Genomic DNA, 15,373 nt, shown 5'->3' with positions numbered 1-15,373 from the left:
ATGGATGCAATGAGAGGGGCAGTTCTGCAGAACAGAGAATTCTCTTGCTCCAAAAACCAATAGTATAAAAAAAAAGTAGAGATAATTTAAGCTTCAGGGTGTTCTCTTTTTCCAGAGAGTGTTTATCTTTGCTCTGGCACCAAACACTGGTACAACAAAGGACTTGTGTAAAGTATTGTATTACTTGGAGCAGAATCCCAAAATTCTGAAACTTAAGAAGAAATCCATTTGTCATTCACATAGCAATCTAGGACAGCTGGCCTGGTAATGTAGGACAGTTGGGACAGGTCTTTTCCTCACTCTTATTTAGAGACCTGGGTTGCTTCCACTTTGCAGCTCTTCTGTCTCCTAGGACCTTGTCTTTATAGGCATGGGTGAAGCTGGGTGACCACATCTGGATCCCAGCTGGCAGAAGGGAAAGGAAGCTTGGAGGAGGCATATAACTGTGTTCCAGGTTCTAGCCCAGAGGTGGCACACCTCAGTCTGGCCACTTCCATTAATGAGAACTTAGTCACGTGGTCACATGGAACTGAATGGGGGCTGGGACATGTAATGTAGCCAAATGCCCAGGCAGAAGAAGATGATATATTTTAGGACAGCTGAACATTTCTGACACAGGTGTAATGAAAAATATGACTAGAAAAAAATAAAAGGTAGAAGTTAGTTTGGGCGGCTCTCAAATGCCGGTTAGATTTGGACTTCTCCCAGTAGCCACAAGGAAAGCCAGGAACTGTTTCTGAGAAGCGAAGTGGAATGATCGGGATAATTGTTCTGGCAGTATGGGAGGAATAGATTGTGGAGACCATTCCAGATGCTATTACAGGAGTCTAGAGTGGGAAATAAGCAAGTGTGGTGGACGTGGGAAGGGGAAAGAGGAGACAGAATGCGTCTTTATTGTTAGGGGCACAGGGATTTCAGTGGTAACAACAGCTAACATGTACCAAGCATTTTACATTTATTAGCTTATTTAATTCTAAAAAAAATTCTCTATCATCCCCACCTACTAGTGAGAAAACTGAAACTTAAGAGTGTGAGTTGAGAGAGAAGCCAAGTCATAATAAGAGTTTAAGATACAGGCATGATGAGCAAATAAAGGCAGCATTTGTAGATTGCTCTGAATAAGTTTGGCCATGAAGGTAGGAAAGCGATTAAGACATTAGGTAGATAGAGAAGCATCATCAGGTAATGATGACAGCTCTGACTTTTATTGAGCATTTCCTCTGTGCCAACCACTGATCTAAGATCTATACATATATTATCTCATTTAGTCTATTTTATAGGTAAGAAGGTGTCATATAATTTTCCCAGGGTCACAAAGCTAGTACATGGCAGGGCCAGAAATGTTTTCTCAAGAGCTGATTGAGCTATACAGTTGAAACTCAGCTCAAATTCTCTTGCTCTATCCAGTCTCCCCAGGTGCTCAACCCTCAAACCTACATTGTCTCCCCCTTTTGTGTTCTGTTAATACATTTTTAGTTGTTGCTAGGTGTTTAGCACTTAATTATTTCCTAGTAGTTGCCTGTATGTTGGCTATTTTTAAACTTTTTTTCCGTCAGTGACCATCTTTTGTCCTTTTCCTATTTTCTTAAGGGTTCCTATTATAATGCTAGGCATGTAGAATATATTTTTAAAATATTTGTTGTGACATTGATTATATGGTGTGACACTGATAAGTTAATCGAGGACATATTTACTGAGATACATTTGTATTACTTAGTCACACACAAATCCTTTCATTTGATTCGTTTTCTTAAATGGCATTTCCTAGATTTTTTGTCATTTAGCTATTAATATTGATTATAGAGGATTTTTTTTTCAAGCCTTCTAAATTGCAACATGATGGTCTTATGTGTCTGCCATTTTCTTAACAGGTAGATGCTGGCTGGATTGGATTTTGGTCCATTGTTGGGGGCTGTGTTGTTGGAATAGCGATGGCAAGGTAAGAACATTTTATGTTAAACATGTGAGTAGCCAGAAACCAACAAACAAAAAGCCCAAAGGGATAATCAGCTCCCCTAAATAAACGTTAAAATTTAAGGAAAAGTAAAATAGGCAAAGGTCAGAGAAGGGGGCTACAAGAAAGTCGACATACAGTAGGGAGAATTTGCTGCTAGAAGAAACCTCAAGAGTGGTCCGTCCTGAAATGTGTTTGTAGACTGGCGATGTATTTCCAGTGTAATTGAGCTGCCTCTTTCCATGTTATTAGAGAACAACATCTACAAATGGAACCCAAAGGTGATAGTGTAATAGAGGCAAATGGATAGTTACCGAGAATTGAAAACAATCATTTGTAAGAGCATGTCTAGAACTTTCCATGAAAAGGCACTGTCCTGATTAGCATATATTTACTTCTGGGGTTTTTGGCATGTATCTCAATGGTTATTCCATTTTGATTAAAAATGTCCATAAAGACTTCCAGTTCCATCAAACTGCCTATGATCTTAACACATTTTGACAACACATTTTTAGAATGAGTCAGGAGAGGGAAAAAGTTTCATTTATTCTAAAAAAAGGAAAGAATGAAAATGTCACTCATGTATGTGACTGCCTATAAAACTACTCTTGGTCTTTCCAAAGAGATGATATTCATTCACTTCCCAAATAATTTTACCCTAGTTAATCAAAAACAAAATTAGGCAGTCAACTTTACCAGGAAAGGAAGAATCTAATTACATATTTGGGGAGATAAATAAGATGGGTAAATCACCTCAATATATAAACACTAAAGCATAATTGACACAGGATAATATTATATCTAAATCTTTTGTTTGTTTGTTTGTTTGTTAATTCTCACTCGAGGATGTTTTTCCATTGATGATTAGGGAGAGTGGAAGAGAGAGGGAAAGACAGAGAAAAACATCGCTGTGAGAGAAACACATCGATTGGTTGCCCCCTTCATGAACTCCAACCAGGGCTTCGGGGCTGAGGAGGAGCCTGCAACCAAGATACGTGCCCTTGACCAGAATTGAACCTGGGACCCTTTGGTCCGCAGGCTGGCAGTCTATTCACTGAGCCAAACCAGCTAGGGCTATCTAGATCTTAAAGTTTGCAAAGTGTTTCTTGGATAATGAAAGAATAAATTGACACTAATTTCAAAATCACTTTATGAGGTTTTTATAAGTTAAGAAAATCCTCTCTAATAAAATGGTAATATGCAAATTAACCATCACTCCGCTACATAAGCCACGCCCACCAGCCAAGCCACGCCCACCAGCCAATCAGGGCGAGTATGCAAATTAACCCCAATCCAAGATGGCTACAGCCACAGAGAGCAAGGTTTCCCAGGTAACAGAGCAAGCCCAGCTTTCCATAGCCATTGCAGGCCTAAGCCTCCACTCAAGCTACAAAGTTTCAATTATAGAAGGTAAACAAATTCAAACAAATGGCGGCAGAATGGAGCTTGAGAGAGCAGGCCAGGGTTGTCGGCGGCAACAGGGGAAGCAAAGCTTTCCGCACACCCTGGCGGGGCTCACCCGCTTAAGGCTACAAAGTTTCAATTGTAGAAGGTGAATTAACTGCCACAGAAATGGCTGCCGCCCCAGGCTACAAAGTTTCAATTGTAGAAGGAAAATGAATTCCAGATACCAGGGCCTCCCCTTGGGTTGCCAGGAGGCGTGGCCAGCCTGCAAACCACCACAGGCCCCTCGCTCAGGCCGCCCCACACCCCAAGGGAACCCCCACCCTTATCTGTGACACCCTTCAGGGCAAACCAGCTGGCCCCCACCTGTGCGCCAGGCCTCTATCCTATCTAATAAAAGAATAATATACAGATTGATCATCACTGCAACACACAATATAGCTGCCCCCATGTGGTCAAAGATCCTGCCCCCATGTGGACACAAGATGGCCACTACAAGATGGCCAGCAGGAGAGGGCAGTTGGGAGGCACCCGGCCTGCAAGGGAGGGCAGTTGTGAGGGACCAGGCCTGCAAGGGAGGGCAGTTGAGAGGGACCAGGCTTGCAAGGGAGGGCAGTTGGAGGTGATCAACCCTGCAGGAGAGGGCAGTTAGGGGTGACCAGGCTGGCAGAGGAGGGAAGTTGGGGGCAAACAGGCTGGCAGGAGAGCAGTTAAGCATCAACCAGGCTGGCAGCGGAGTGGTTAGGGGGTGATCAGGCTGGCAGGCAGAAGCGGTTAGGGGCAATCAGGAAGGCAGGCAGGCAAGCAGTTGGGAGCCAGCAGTCCTGGATTGTGAGAGGGATGTCCGACTGCCCGTTTAGGCCCGATCCTAGTGGGATCGGGCCTAAACGGGCAGTCGGACATCCCTCCAGGAGTCCCAGATTGGAGAGGGTACAGGCTGGGCTAAGGGACACCCCCCCTCCGTGCACGAATTTCATGCACCGGGCTTCTAGTATAAGAATAAAATCTAAAAGATAGTTATTTGTAGCAAATCACTACATTGATACTGAAATGCATTGACCTATCACATTTGACAAAAATCATACCTAATTATTCTAATTAAATCTCTAAGCCAATTAGAGTGAGTCATCATTTACCAAATTCTATTCTGAGCACCGAATAGGTTAGAGGGAACCATTATACGTATAACAGAAATGACATCTCACATTCTCCTTTCTCTTTATTTTCTTTCCATAAACCTTTCATTTTAACTCTATAGAAATAGAATTAAGGGAAAAATTAGAATGAGAACATTTTTGTTTTTAATATGTTGAAATCGAAGTTCTATAAAGTACTACCCTTACCCTGGGATCTGAAATCAATTATATGTGTCTCCTAGACCTTAAATAAATTTTAAAATTACATTTATAACACCAATTTTTGGGACCCCTAGATTGCAGTCTCCTTATAGACATGAGTGCTTTGGATGATTATTTTATAATTATGTTGGCAAAGGCCACTCCTAAATGTACTACTTTGGTCCTAGCAGTATATTTTGATAGTATTAGCCCATTTGAAAGGTCTAGGTCTCTAAAAAGAGCAGATCCCAGTGGTCAGTTTGTTCTTGGGTCATCTGGCCCTGTGAAACTGTCTCCCAGTTCAACGTCACTCAGCTCTGGTTGTACCAGAGAACTCTTCTATTCTCTCATACCTGGCCACCTGCCTATCTGACACGTATGTTCAGGCAGCATACCAAAAATATATGTCAGAAACATGTGTGATTTTTAGATTTTCTTGAGGGACGTTTCTATCAAGCTGTGGAACCGTTTTTTAGAATTTTCAAGATCAAAATTTTTCTGTCTGTGAACTTTCATAGTTAAGAACAAACCTGTCACTGGGCAAAGGTGCAGTCATTTTTCCTACCAAAAGATGGCATCAGCTCTCAGAGGAAGTTATTTTAGTCTCGATAACGCTTACAAACATGATTAACCATATCATGCCAAATAACTGCAATACAAAAGATAGTATTGAAAGTGTTGATAGGGGTGGACACATAAGTACAACAGAAACTAAATTTATTTTTAAAGCTTCAAAGAGAAAACATGGTAAATGCCATATTTAGGGTGGGGTCTGTTTTTCTGCAATGGAAACAATTCTGAAGGACAGAGAAAGTTGTATGTTGGCACAGCCAGAGGATTGTGCCTGTACAATCAACAGTTAGTCGGCAGATGAGGAAAAGCAATTAACAAATGGAAAAGGTTCTGGTCATAACTAAATGGTAAGCATTTAGATGCCTTTTAGTTTCACATTAACTCAGAGGGAAAAGCAGGGATTTTAAGAACTTAAAATGCTAGCAAACGTAGTCACAAGGTTTAAACAATAGTATTCACTGCTCTCACAACGCTTACAGTCTGATAGGAAAGACAGAAAACAAATGCAAAAACAGGAGGAATTACAGTAGAGGTAAATGATATGAAGAAAATTAAGAGGTGGCAAGGGGAGGTGTTTTAAATGAGCCTTATTCAACTGACACCTGAATGACCTGAGGAAGAAGCGGGAGTAGGTCATGTGAAGAACAGGGGTACAGCATTCCAGGCAGACAGGACAGGTCACTGCTGGGGGAAACAACACTGCATGTATGAGAAACAGAAACAGGCCTGTTCAGCTGGAGCATAGTAAAGCAAAGGGAAGGTGGAGGCAGAGACCAGGTCATATAGGACCACAAAGACTCTAGTGTAAGCATTAGAATTTGTTCTCTGAGTCTGAATTTTGGGAAAGCCATCTCTACAAGTTTATGTCAACAAGTTAGCCTGTTTTCTAAAACTAGAACAATATGTACTCATTAAAGGATATTTAGCAATTAAAGAAAAAACATAAAGAAAGTAAAAGTGGTATTTAAAAGCTCAGAATCCATCCTGTGAGTTATAGATCCTGAACAGAAATCACCTTTTGTGAGCTTGGTAAGAGAAAAAAATCATTTATCACGAAGTAACATTTATCACTTATGCACACACGCGCACGCGTGCGCACACACACACACACACACAATGTATCAGTTAAAAAATTTAAAACTTACTTTTAAAAGAATGTATGGAAATTTCTTTAAGAAATTATCTATCTTCTATATAAATAAAAGGCTAATATGCAAAGTGTCCCCTCGGGAGTTCAACTGGGAGTTCAATTGCTTGCTATGATGTGTGCTGACCACCAGGGGGCAGCATGGAACGAAGAAAGGCCCTGGCCAGCAGCTGGCAGCCAGCAGCCGTGGGAAGAAAGGCCCTGCTGAAGGAAGGCCCCGATGGGCCCTGATCGCCAGCCAGGCCTAGGGACCCTACCTGTGCACGAATTTCATGCACCGGGCTCCTAGTCCTTAAATAAAAGTGTATCATAGATTTAAACAGTATTTTTTTAAATTCAGCTAGGATTAATAGACTGTTGTGTGTTTTTTTGTTTGTTTGTTTGTTTTTAGGTTTGCAGATTTTATCAGGGGTATGCTGAAATTAATTCTTCTCCTCCTGTTTTCTGGGGCTACACTATCATCCACGTGGTTCACCCTCACCTGTTTGAACAGCATCACACACCTGCCTTTAACCACAGGTAAACACTTACTTTTGAACTTTGAATAAATATTTTTAGTTCATAAGAGTATGTATATTTTGACAGTAGGACTTTTTTTTGCTTTCTAGAAGTAATTGTTTAATATACAAAAAGGTTTCCCTTGCCAGCCATCAAACCATTATCCCATCTAAAGAAACTCAATAAATAACTAAAAATATTTTCACTGGTATTTTACATATGAAAAAGAAGTATTATCTTTAACCCAAGCTGTATAACATGGAAAAGCTTATATGCTTTGAACATTCATATCAGTGCATAATATAAAGATTTTTTATCTTCTTTATAGCCATTACATCATTGTACAACAGTAAAGAAAATGAACAAAGGCAAAAAGCTATGATGTTTGTAGTACACTCCAGTAAAATCCTTTGAGCCAGCAACTATAATTTACTTTATATTTAGTATAATTACATCATCAACACAAAACAAAACTTACTGGAAATATCTATTGGAAGTATATTAGAGTCAGCTTACTTAGCTCATCCAATTAACCTGAAACATTTATAGTTGTTGTTTTTATTGTGGTTATTAGTATCATTGGGGGTCTGTGTTAGTTTTCTGTGGCTGCTGTAATAAGTTACCGCAAAGGTAGTGGCTTAAACCAACATAGACTTACCTTACATCTCTGTACGTTAGAAGTCCAGTTTGGATCTCCCTAGGCTAAAATGAAAGTGTGGGCCGACTCAGGAAGAATCGTTTCCTTGCCTTTTCTATCACATTCCTTGGCTTGTGGCTCCCTTCCTCCATCTTTAAAGCCCAGAACAGCCTGTTACATCCTTCTCACGTGGTATCATCTGTGCCTCTCTTCCAAAGCCACCTCTTCCTCTGAACTCCCATCTTCTGTCTCCCTCTTCCACTTTTAAGGATCCTTGTGATTGCATTGAGCCCATCCAGATAATCTGGGATAGTCTCCCAATTTTAAAGTCAGCTGATTAGTAACCTTAATTCCAAAGATAACATGTTCATAGATTCCAGGGATTAAGACATAAATATATTTTGGGTTAGGATTGGGGGACATTGTTCTGCCTACCACAGGATCATTGTGAAATTACTATGACAGCCCAGCCAGTGTGGCTCCATGGTTGAGCTTCAACCTATGACCTTCAACCAAAGGTCACAGTTTGATTCCCAGTAAGGGCACATGCCCAGGTTGCGGGCTTGATCCCTAGTGGGGGTGTGCAGGAGGCAGCTGATCAGTGATTCTCTCTCATCATTGATGTTTCTATCTCTCCCTTTCCCTTCCTCTCTGAAATTAATTAAAACATTTTTTAAAATTACTATGACAAATTATTCTGTTCCTTTTTTTTTCCACTTTAATCAAAGATTAAGATGCATGCACTAGTCCTTCTTATCCATGGGTGATATGTTCCAAGACCTCCAGTGAATGCCTGAAAGTCCAGAGAGTACCAAATCCTAGATATACTATGTTTTTTTCCTATACATAAGTACCTTTTCACTTAAAGAAAGCTCTTTATGGCTTCTATTTGGCATATTCTAATTGCAGAATCTTTTGTGCTTTTGGACCATTATTAAGTAAAATAAGGGTTACTGGCACAATCCCTGAGCTACCATGACAGTTGATCTGATAACAGAGACTACTCAGTGAGTACCGGGCAGGTAGCATATGCATCATATGCATTGTGGATGTATGGGCGAAGGGATGATTCATGTCCCAAGCCGGATGGAGTTCGGGAAGGTGACAATGAGAGATTTCATCACCCTACTCAGAAAAGTGTGCAATTTAAAACTTACAGATTATTTATATCTGGAATTTTCATTTAATATTTTCAGACTAAGGTTGACCTCGGGTAACTGAAACTGCAGAAAGCAAACCCACAGATAAGGGGGGACTACTATATTTTTTACTTCATTTGCAATTAATATTCGGCCACCTGTTGGATTATGTGTTTAATTGTAGGATTATTTGTTGTAAAGGTAGATTGTAGGATTGTAGGGTTATTTGTTATACCAAGCACTTATGTGGGTAGGCGTGAATAATCTGAAAGTGGCTCTGTAGCCACCTATTACCCAGTGGCATGCATGTTCCCTGGGACTCCGTGAGAGGAGGGCTCCTTGTCTATAGATAATTGAGGAATACTGTGCATCCCAATTTGGACTTATACTGTCCATAATAAAAGGACCAACACTTGACATGTGACGGGGGGAAGAGGGTGCAAATCTTCCCAAGGCACTCATTGATTTGGGAGTTCCTACCACTTTCATGGTAATAATAGGGCAACAGGATACACTTGTCCTATAACCATGATTACCAAACTGTGCCAAGCGAGCTGCCCTGGAGTGCCACAGCAAACTCACGAGGCAACACGGGCTATTTTAAATTTCCAAAGGAAACGGATATTCCACATCTGCCAGACACTGTGCGAGCCTCTAGTTCCAGGCAGTTTCCACTTTCAGCATGGATCCTGCTACGTTATTTTTGATGATGTCTTGGCAAAGTTAGGTTTTCTGCGGTTGCTGTGATAAAAAGCAAACACTGCCAAAAATCAGTGTGGAACAGGAAATGAGAGTGGTGGTGTCAGTCTGATTCCAAGATTTGAGAAGTTGTACCCTGCCCATCAGATGCACACATCCCATTAGTAGGTAACTGTGGTTATTTAAGAATGAAATAAAAACATATGTATTTCAATATTTGGGTATTATTTTTTTAAATAGCTACTAAACTGTTAGGACATATATATTCTTTAAATTGTTTGGCTCTAACTGTGTAATTAACACAACTGTTAGCTGTTTCTTTTGGCTTTGGAGCACCATGAAAAATTTACTGAGACAGAGGCTGCTGAGAGGGGAGGTTTGAAACCTCTGCTCTATACCACCCTGGGAATCCTCTGTAATGTTTATCGCTTTGTCTATAAAGCCCAGTGTCCAGCGTAATCATTTTTGGGTATTATGTACTTTTTATACATTAACATTCCTACTTTAGGGTTTTAAGCAATTTGGGAAACTATTCTGGGCCATAACTTTTATTTTATTCTGGTATAATTTCATAGTTTAGCAGTTGTACAACATTCTGGTGGAACAGTTTTGGTTTATAACTTTTCTTATTCATGGCATTATGCTCAGATTTTTGTGTGATATTGTATGTCAAGTATGCATCTGTTAGATTTTACAAGAACATGGTCATGAGTACCCAGCGAACAGATTTCTTTCCCTTGAATTAAGTGTAAAATATTCATTATAAGATAGTACATTCATTAAATTATATGTATTTTCTAATTAACATAAATTAACAGTTTTATCTCTGGATGGAGGCACTAGGTATGAATTTAACTTCTTACCTCCTTTTTTGGGGGTCTGGGATTTGTATAATGAATATACTTTTATAATCAGAAAAAAAAGTATATATTTGAAAACAATACATCTTTTTTAATCTTAAAAGAAAATTGATGGAACTGAACCTGGTCACGACTGTTTTCCCAATTTGTCCCTGAAAATAATTATGTTGGACAGAAAGGAAAACAGAATTCTAAATTAAATCAAGACCATAATTGAAAGGTTGAGTTTGATGTGGCCATCTTAAAAACTACTGAATTTATAAATTCTACTGTTGTTTTCAACTGCAAGTCAGTTTTTGAATGTCACTTAGATACTCCTGAAAGATGCAGTTTCAATATTTTTTATATTTATATTTTATACATACACTGGGTTAAGGACTAGATTTGTTCACATTCCTTCTCTTGATTATAGTATATTTTTTTCACTTTCCTGATATCACTTAATAGTTACTTGAGTGTATGTTTTATCTCCTCTAAAAATGTGGAGTATGAATTTGTGCCTTATTAAATTCTGACCTCAACTCCTACCACAGTACCTACCACAAGCCCTGAGGAATGAATGAATGAGTGAATGAATGAATGCAATGTATATATTATCTCCATTTTGAATCTCAGTAGATATGACTTATTGCAAGTAGTAGTCAGCAATCATGCCCACTCTGTTATTTAGCACTAGCTGTAGGAAGGCAAAGGGCACATTTTAATGGAACAATGGAGCATTTGAATAAATCTGTCACAGATACTCTTACCACCTTTGTAAAAATCTGATCTCATTCTTCTTAAGTAAAAGAGGTTTCACGAAAAGGAACTTACTATAAAACCTAATTATAGACAAAGTTAGACCTTGGAGCTATTTAAAGGCAGTAATGGCAAATTCATGTTTCTATTTTTCTTTTTCTTTTTTTTTTTTTTTTTACCACAGTCATTCTTTTTTTAATCAGGAAAATATCTAGCCCTATTCCCCATTTCTAGCAAACTTAGTATTTCTGTTACTGCTTTTTCTATATCAGAAGAATTTACATGAAAAGCACTTGAAAATATATGCGTTAATTATAACAGTTGACATAGTAAATTAAAAGCTAGTTAATTTTGTTCAACCCATGTGTTGTAAGTGCTACTACTACTAAAACCTTCTAATGCAATCTTTTTGTAATCCACTGATCTTGACATTATTGTGCCATACAGAAGAAAACTGGATCATTTCAGTTGTGTAAAGGCATACTGCTTTGCTATATGTACTTGCTTGCACACATCTTCTTGTAGGCTATCAGCAATATCCTTTTATTTCCTTAAGGAAACTTAATATTTAAAATTGCGTTATATCTTTATTAATTGAAGCATCTACAATAGGGAAAATAAATAAACTCATGACTAGATAATGCAAGTTTCAAAACCTTGAAGCTATGCCATGAACAAAATTATGAAAACACATTATTCACCTTATCTGAGAACTTGATGTCTAGCCCTGTTAGCCACAACTCAGTCATTTTTCACAGAACAGATGAATACTTCGAAAATGGCATTTTGAAAAATGTTAGCACTTTGGTGTTGAGTTTCCTGAAACAATATAAATTTGCGTGTTTAACAGAAGTTGCCTTGGGAGACATTTTTCCTCTAATTCAAGTTACTAGAATGCCATGATGGTGACGTCAGAAACAGATAGTGGGAGGGGAATAAGGGGGATAATTAGCTAGACATGAGCCCCTTGAGAGTGATACCTGACTACAAGCTGACTTCAAGTGATATTTGAAGAAAGAAAACATATTTGGTTGTACTGAAGGCATGTGACATAAATAGGGGAGAGCTTTATTCTCTTAATATATTTTCATGTATTTTTCATTTATTAAGATAATTATGTCCCATTTTAATTAGCATGTAAAGAAGTAAAAACATAATTGCCAAAAAGGGTGGTAAATAAGAAAATTCAGGCCCTGGCCGGTATGTCTCAGTTGGTTGAGTGTCGTTCTATACACTGAAGGGTTGCCAGTTCGATTCCCAATCAGGGCACATGTCCAGGTTGCTGGTTTGATCCCCAGTTAGAGTACGTATGGGAGGCAACCAATCGATGTTTCTCTCTTACATTGATGTTTCTCTCTCTCTCTCCCTTCTTTCTTTAAAATCAATAAAAATATATTAGAAAACAGAACTACTTTAAAAAAAGGAAATGCAGAAAAGAATGATGAACATGATGAAAGAAATGCATATTATTAAGGAAATTAGGGGTATTAAGGGATAAACTAGGGATATTAAGACTAGAAATGACTTAATTATTGTTTTCAATTTTTATGAACTAAAAATGATTATTACTAATGTTCATGACTGATCAAGAGTGAAAAAAATAGAACATAGATTAAAAGAAGAAAATGAATTTGTGAAAAACCTTAAATGTAGTCATGAAATGCTCAAAGGGCCTATTGTGGAAGACCATATACTGTTTGTTTATCCATGAGATTGTCAAGAACAAATAATTTTCCAGGCAGAATCTGTATTTCTTGAAGGTAGAGGGCTTGACCAGGTGATCAGTGTTTCATGATTTAATAGTACATCGCCTTCTTCAGAACCTTAAGTAATTTTTTGGGAGCTTGAAAGTTACTGATTAAACCTTTATCTACGATATCTGATTTCACACTAGTCTCTATTCTGGGACCATTGTTACAATGGATTATTAGTTGTGCCTTGTTCCTTTGAGATAATCACTTCTAGCCCTTAGAGACTCTAAACATAACCATGAACCTTTGGAGGACTAGCCTGTGTCATCAAAGAGGCTAAACAAGGGACACCACAAATTAATGACACAAAGAAAGAAACTCATCTCCACTGCCAAATATTGCAGCAAAATATGCCCGTCCTCTTTTGGAGCCACAGTTTCATGCACTGCATATTTTAATTACGGTAGATTATGAAGGCCTCAGCAGTCACTTTTAGGAAGAAAATATGAGGCTGAAAAGAGAGGCACAGCTCAGTGACATAGGAATGTGTATTGGTGTGTGTGTATCTGCATACATATGTATTCTGTGTGTTCCACATGCTCAAAAATCTATGAAGAAAGACTATGTAGTTAACAATGTGGGTGTTTGCTCTTTCTCTTTATAGGTATGTCTTTATTTCCAAAAGGATTTTAGATTGTAGAAATATTTTTAGCAAAGATTTAATATCATAATTCACAGTTATGTTCTTAACTTTGTCATAAAATAAAAATCAATCAATATGCACAAGAATAAAAGTTTATCTAATAAAGAATCCTAATGTTATAAACCTAGTCTTTAGGGAAATTTCTTGATTCTGATTGTTAATAATGCATAATAAAAATGTATTATTATTTTGTAATCCTTATTTCTTATTTATAATGCTTTTTAATAAAACCACAAACAAATTCTCTATTATTCTTATCTATCTAGAAGCACCTATAAGATTTTTGTTTTTAATATCCTAGTTAAGCTCTCTTACCTACATCTTTTAATTTTGTTATTGATCTACTTAAATGAATCCTGGTCATCATCTGATATAACTTATCATCCCATAAACGTATCAGTGTATCTCTTTCATTACCATCCAGATAGATCTTCATCACACACTGAAGTTTGAATACCTCCCCAAAGAGAAAGCACATTACCAGTTCTGTTGTTAGTCAGCTCTGAATCCTGGGAAATGCTTCCTCCTATTGAGATAACTGATGTGAAACAACACGGCTTCCATAGAGCAAGCCAGCTCCCTCCCTCTTCCATTAATGGCCCTCAAAACATTTGAAGACATGTATCATGTCTGGCCTTAGCCTTTTAATCTAACCATTCCCCAGTTCTTACAACTCTTTCTCATTGGACTTGGATTCTACACCACTGACCAACATAGTCACTCTCTTCTAAACCTACCATTGCTTGTCATTGTCCTTCTCAAAATGTACTGCTAGAGTTTAGCACACCTTTCCTGCTGCACTCAGCACTTAATATTAGGAGGCTCTTATTTCTCATGATTAGACATTGCTTTTTCTAAGAGAATGAAGAATAATTATCTCCTGAACTCTTCTTGTGCGTGTAAATGGCTGCTGAGCCAATAGGCATCTATCACATTTCTTTAGATTCGGAGTGATTTGAGGTCAGAGTATGTCCTATTAATTGTTCTAACAGAGTGGCTTACATATAATAGGCTCCTGATAAATGATTTTGAAGAACGACTTAAGCTAAAGTTTTCCCTGTTATATGCCTAAGCAATAATTTTTGGACTCATTTTGCATTTATCATGATTAAAGTTCATCTCTTTCTTGGTAACCTTTTGGTGCTCTATTTTTGATTTCTGTCATCTGTCTTATGTGCAGTCACTTCCAGCTTTGTGCTGAATACAGATTTGAGGAGCATGCCTGCTGTGTCAATACCACTGAGTAAAAGAAATACCAAGCCTTGTTTGTTTTTTTCCAACCTGACACAGTTGCTTGATGGAAAACATGCTAGATTCTGTAGGCCTTAATTACATTATTTTTACCACTGCTAACTCACATTGTTTCTAAATAAGTCCTTTTGACCTTCAGAACTTTGGTCAGTTCATCTGTAAAACACCTTACCTGCCTCAAAGAGTTGATAGGATGATGAAATATGATAATATATTTGAAAGTATTTTAAAAGATGTTTTCAAAATTATGTAAATCTAAGATTTGAAATTGTTCTTGTTATTGATGATATCTTGAGAATCTCATTAGATGTTGAGTAGAAATAGTTCTTATCTGAAATTTTGTGATTTGTTTTATAACTGCTACTCATCTAAGGTTTGAATATTTTGGTTAAAAAATGTATTTATACATAGTTTTATTTCCCTAAAGTTTAGTAATTTGGTTTGTCATTGGGAGCAGGGTTGGGGGACCAGACATTCAGGGTTATGATCCAATTAATGTTCTTGAAACACATCCATTGTAACTGTATTTTGTGCTACACAGGACTTTGTGTTTTTATAATTTAAATTATGGGCCTATGAATTTTGTTAGCTTCTTTGAAAGAACTCTACATCAGCATTGTGTTTGTTCTGCTAAATTACCTTGGCTTTTTAATTGAAAGGCAGTCTGTTATAATTTTAGTATGAGTACTATAGAAAGTCATGGAAATATTTAATGATCATGTAGTTTGAACCCTCTCTGACG

The 15,373-nt window shown here is 37.9% G+C and overlaps 1 protein-coding gene across 1 annotated transcript in view; it reads left to right on the top strand.

Moving 5' to 3' along the window:
- Positions 1-15,373, top strand: part of SLC49A4 (solute carrier family 49 member 4) — an 89,917-nt gene that overhangs the window by 43,831 nt on the left and 30,713 nt on the right. The window contains exons 6-7 of the mRNA XM_079762161.1: positions 1,872-1,939; positions 6,807-6,934. Coding sequence (XP_079618287.1) covers positions 1,872-1,939; positions 6,807-6,934 — 196 coding nt within the window. The remainder of the gene's footprint in view (positions 1-1,871; positions 1,940-6,806; positions 6,935-15,373) is intronic.

Source organism: Cnephaeus nilssonii (assembly GCF_951640355.1).
Source record: "Cnephaeus nilssonii genome assembly, chromosome: 3".
NCBI classification, from domain to species: domain Eukaryota; kingdom Metazoa; phylum Chordata; class Mammalia; order Chiroptera; family Vespertilionidae; genus Cnephaeus; species Cnephaeus nilssonii.
This window is presented reverse-complemented; position numbering and strand designations above follow the sequence as displayed.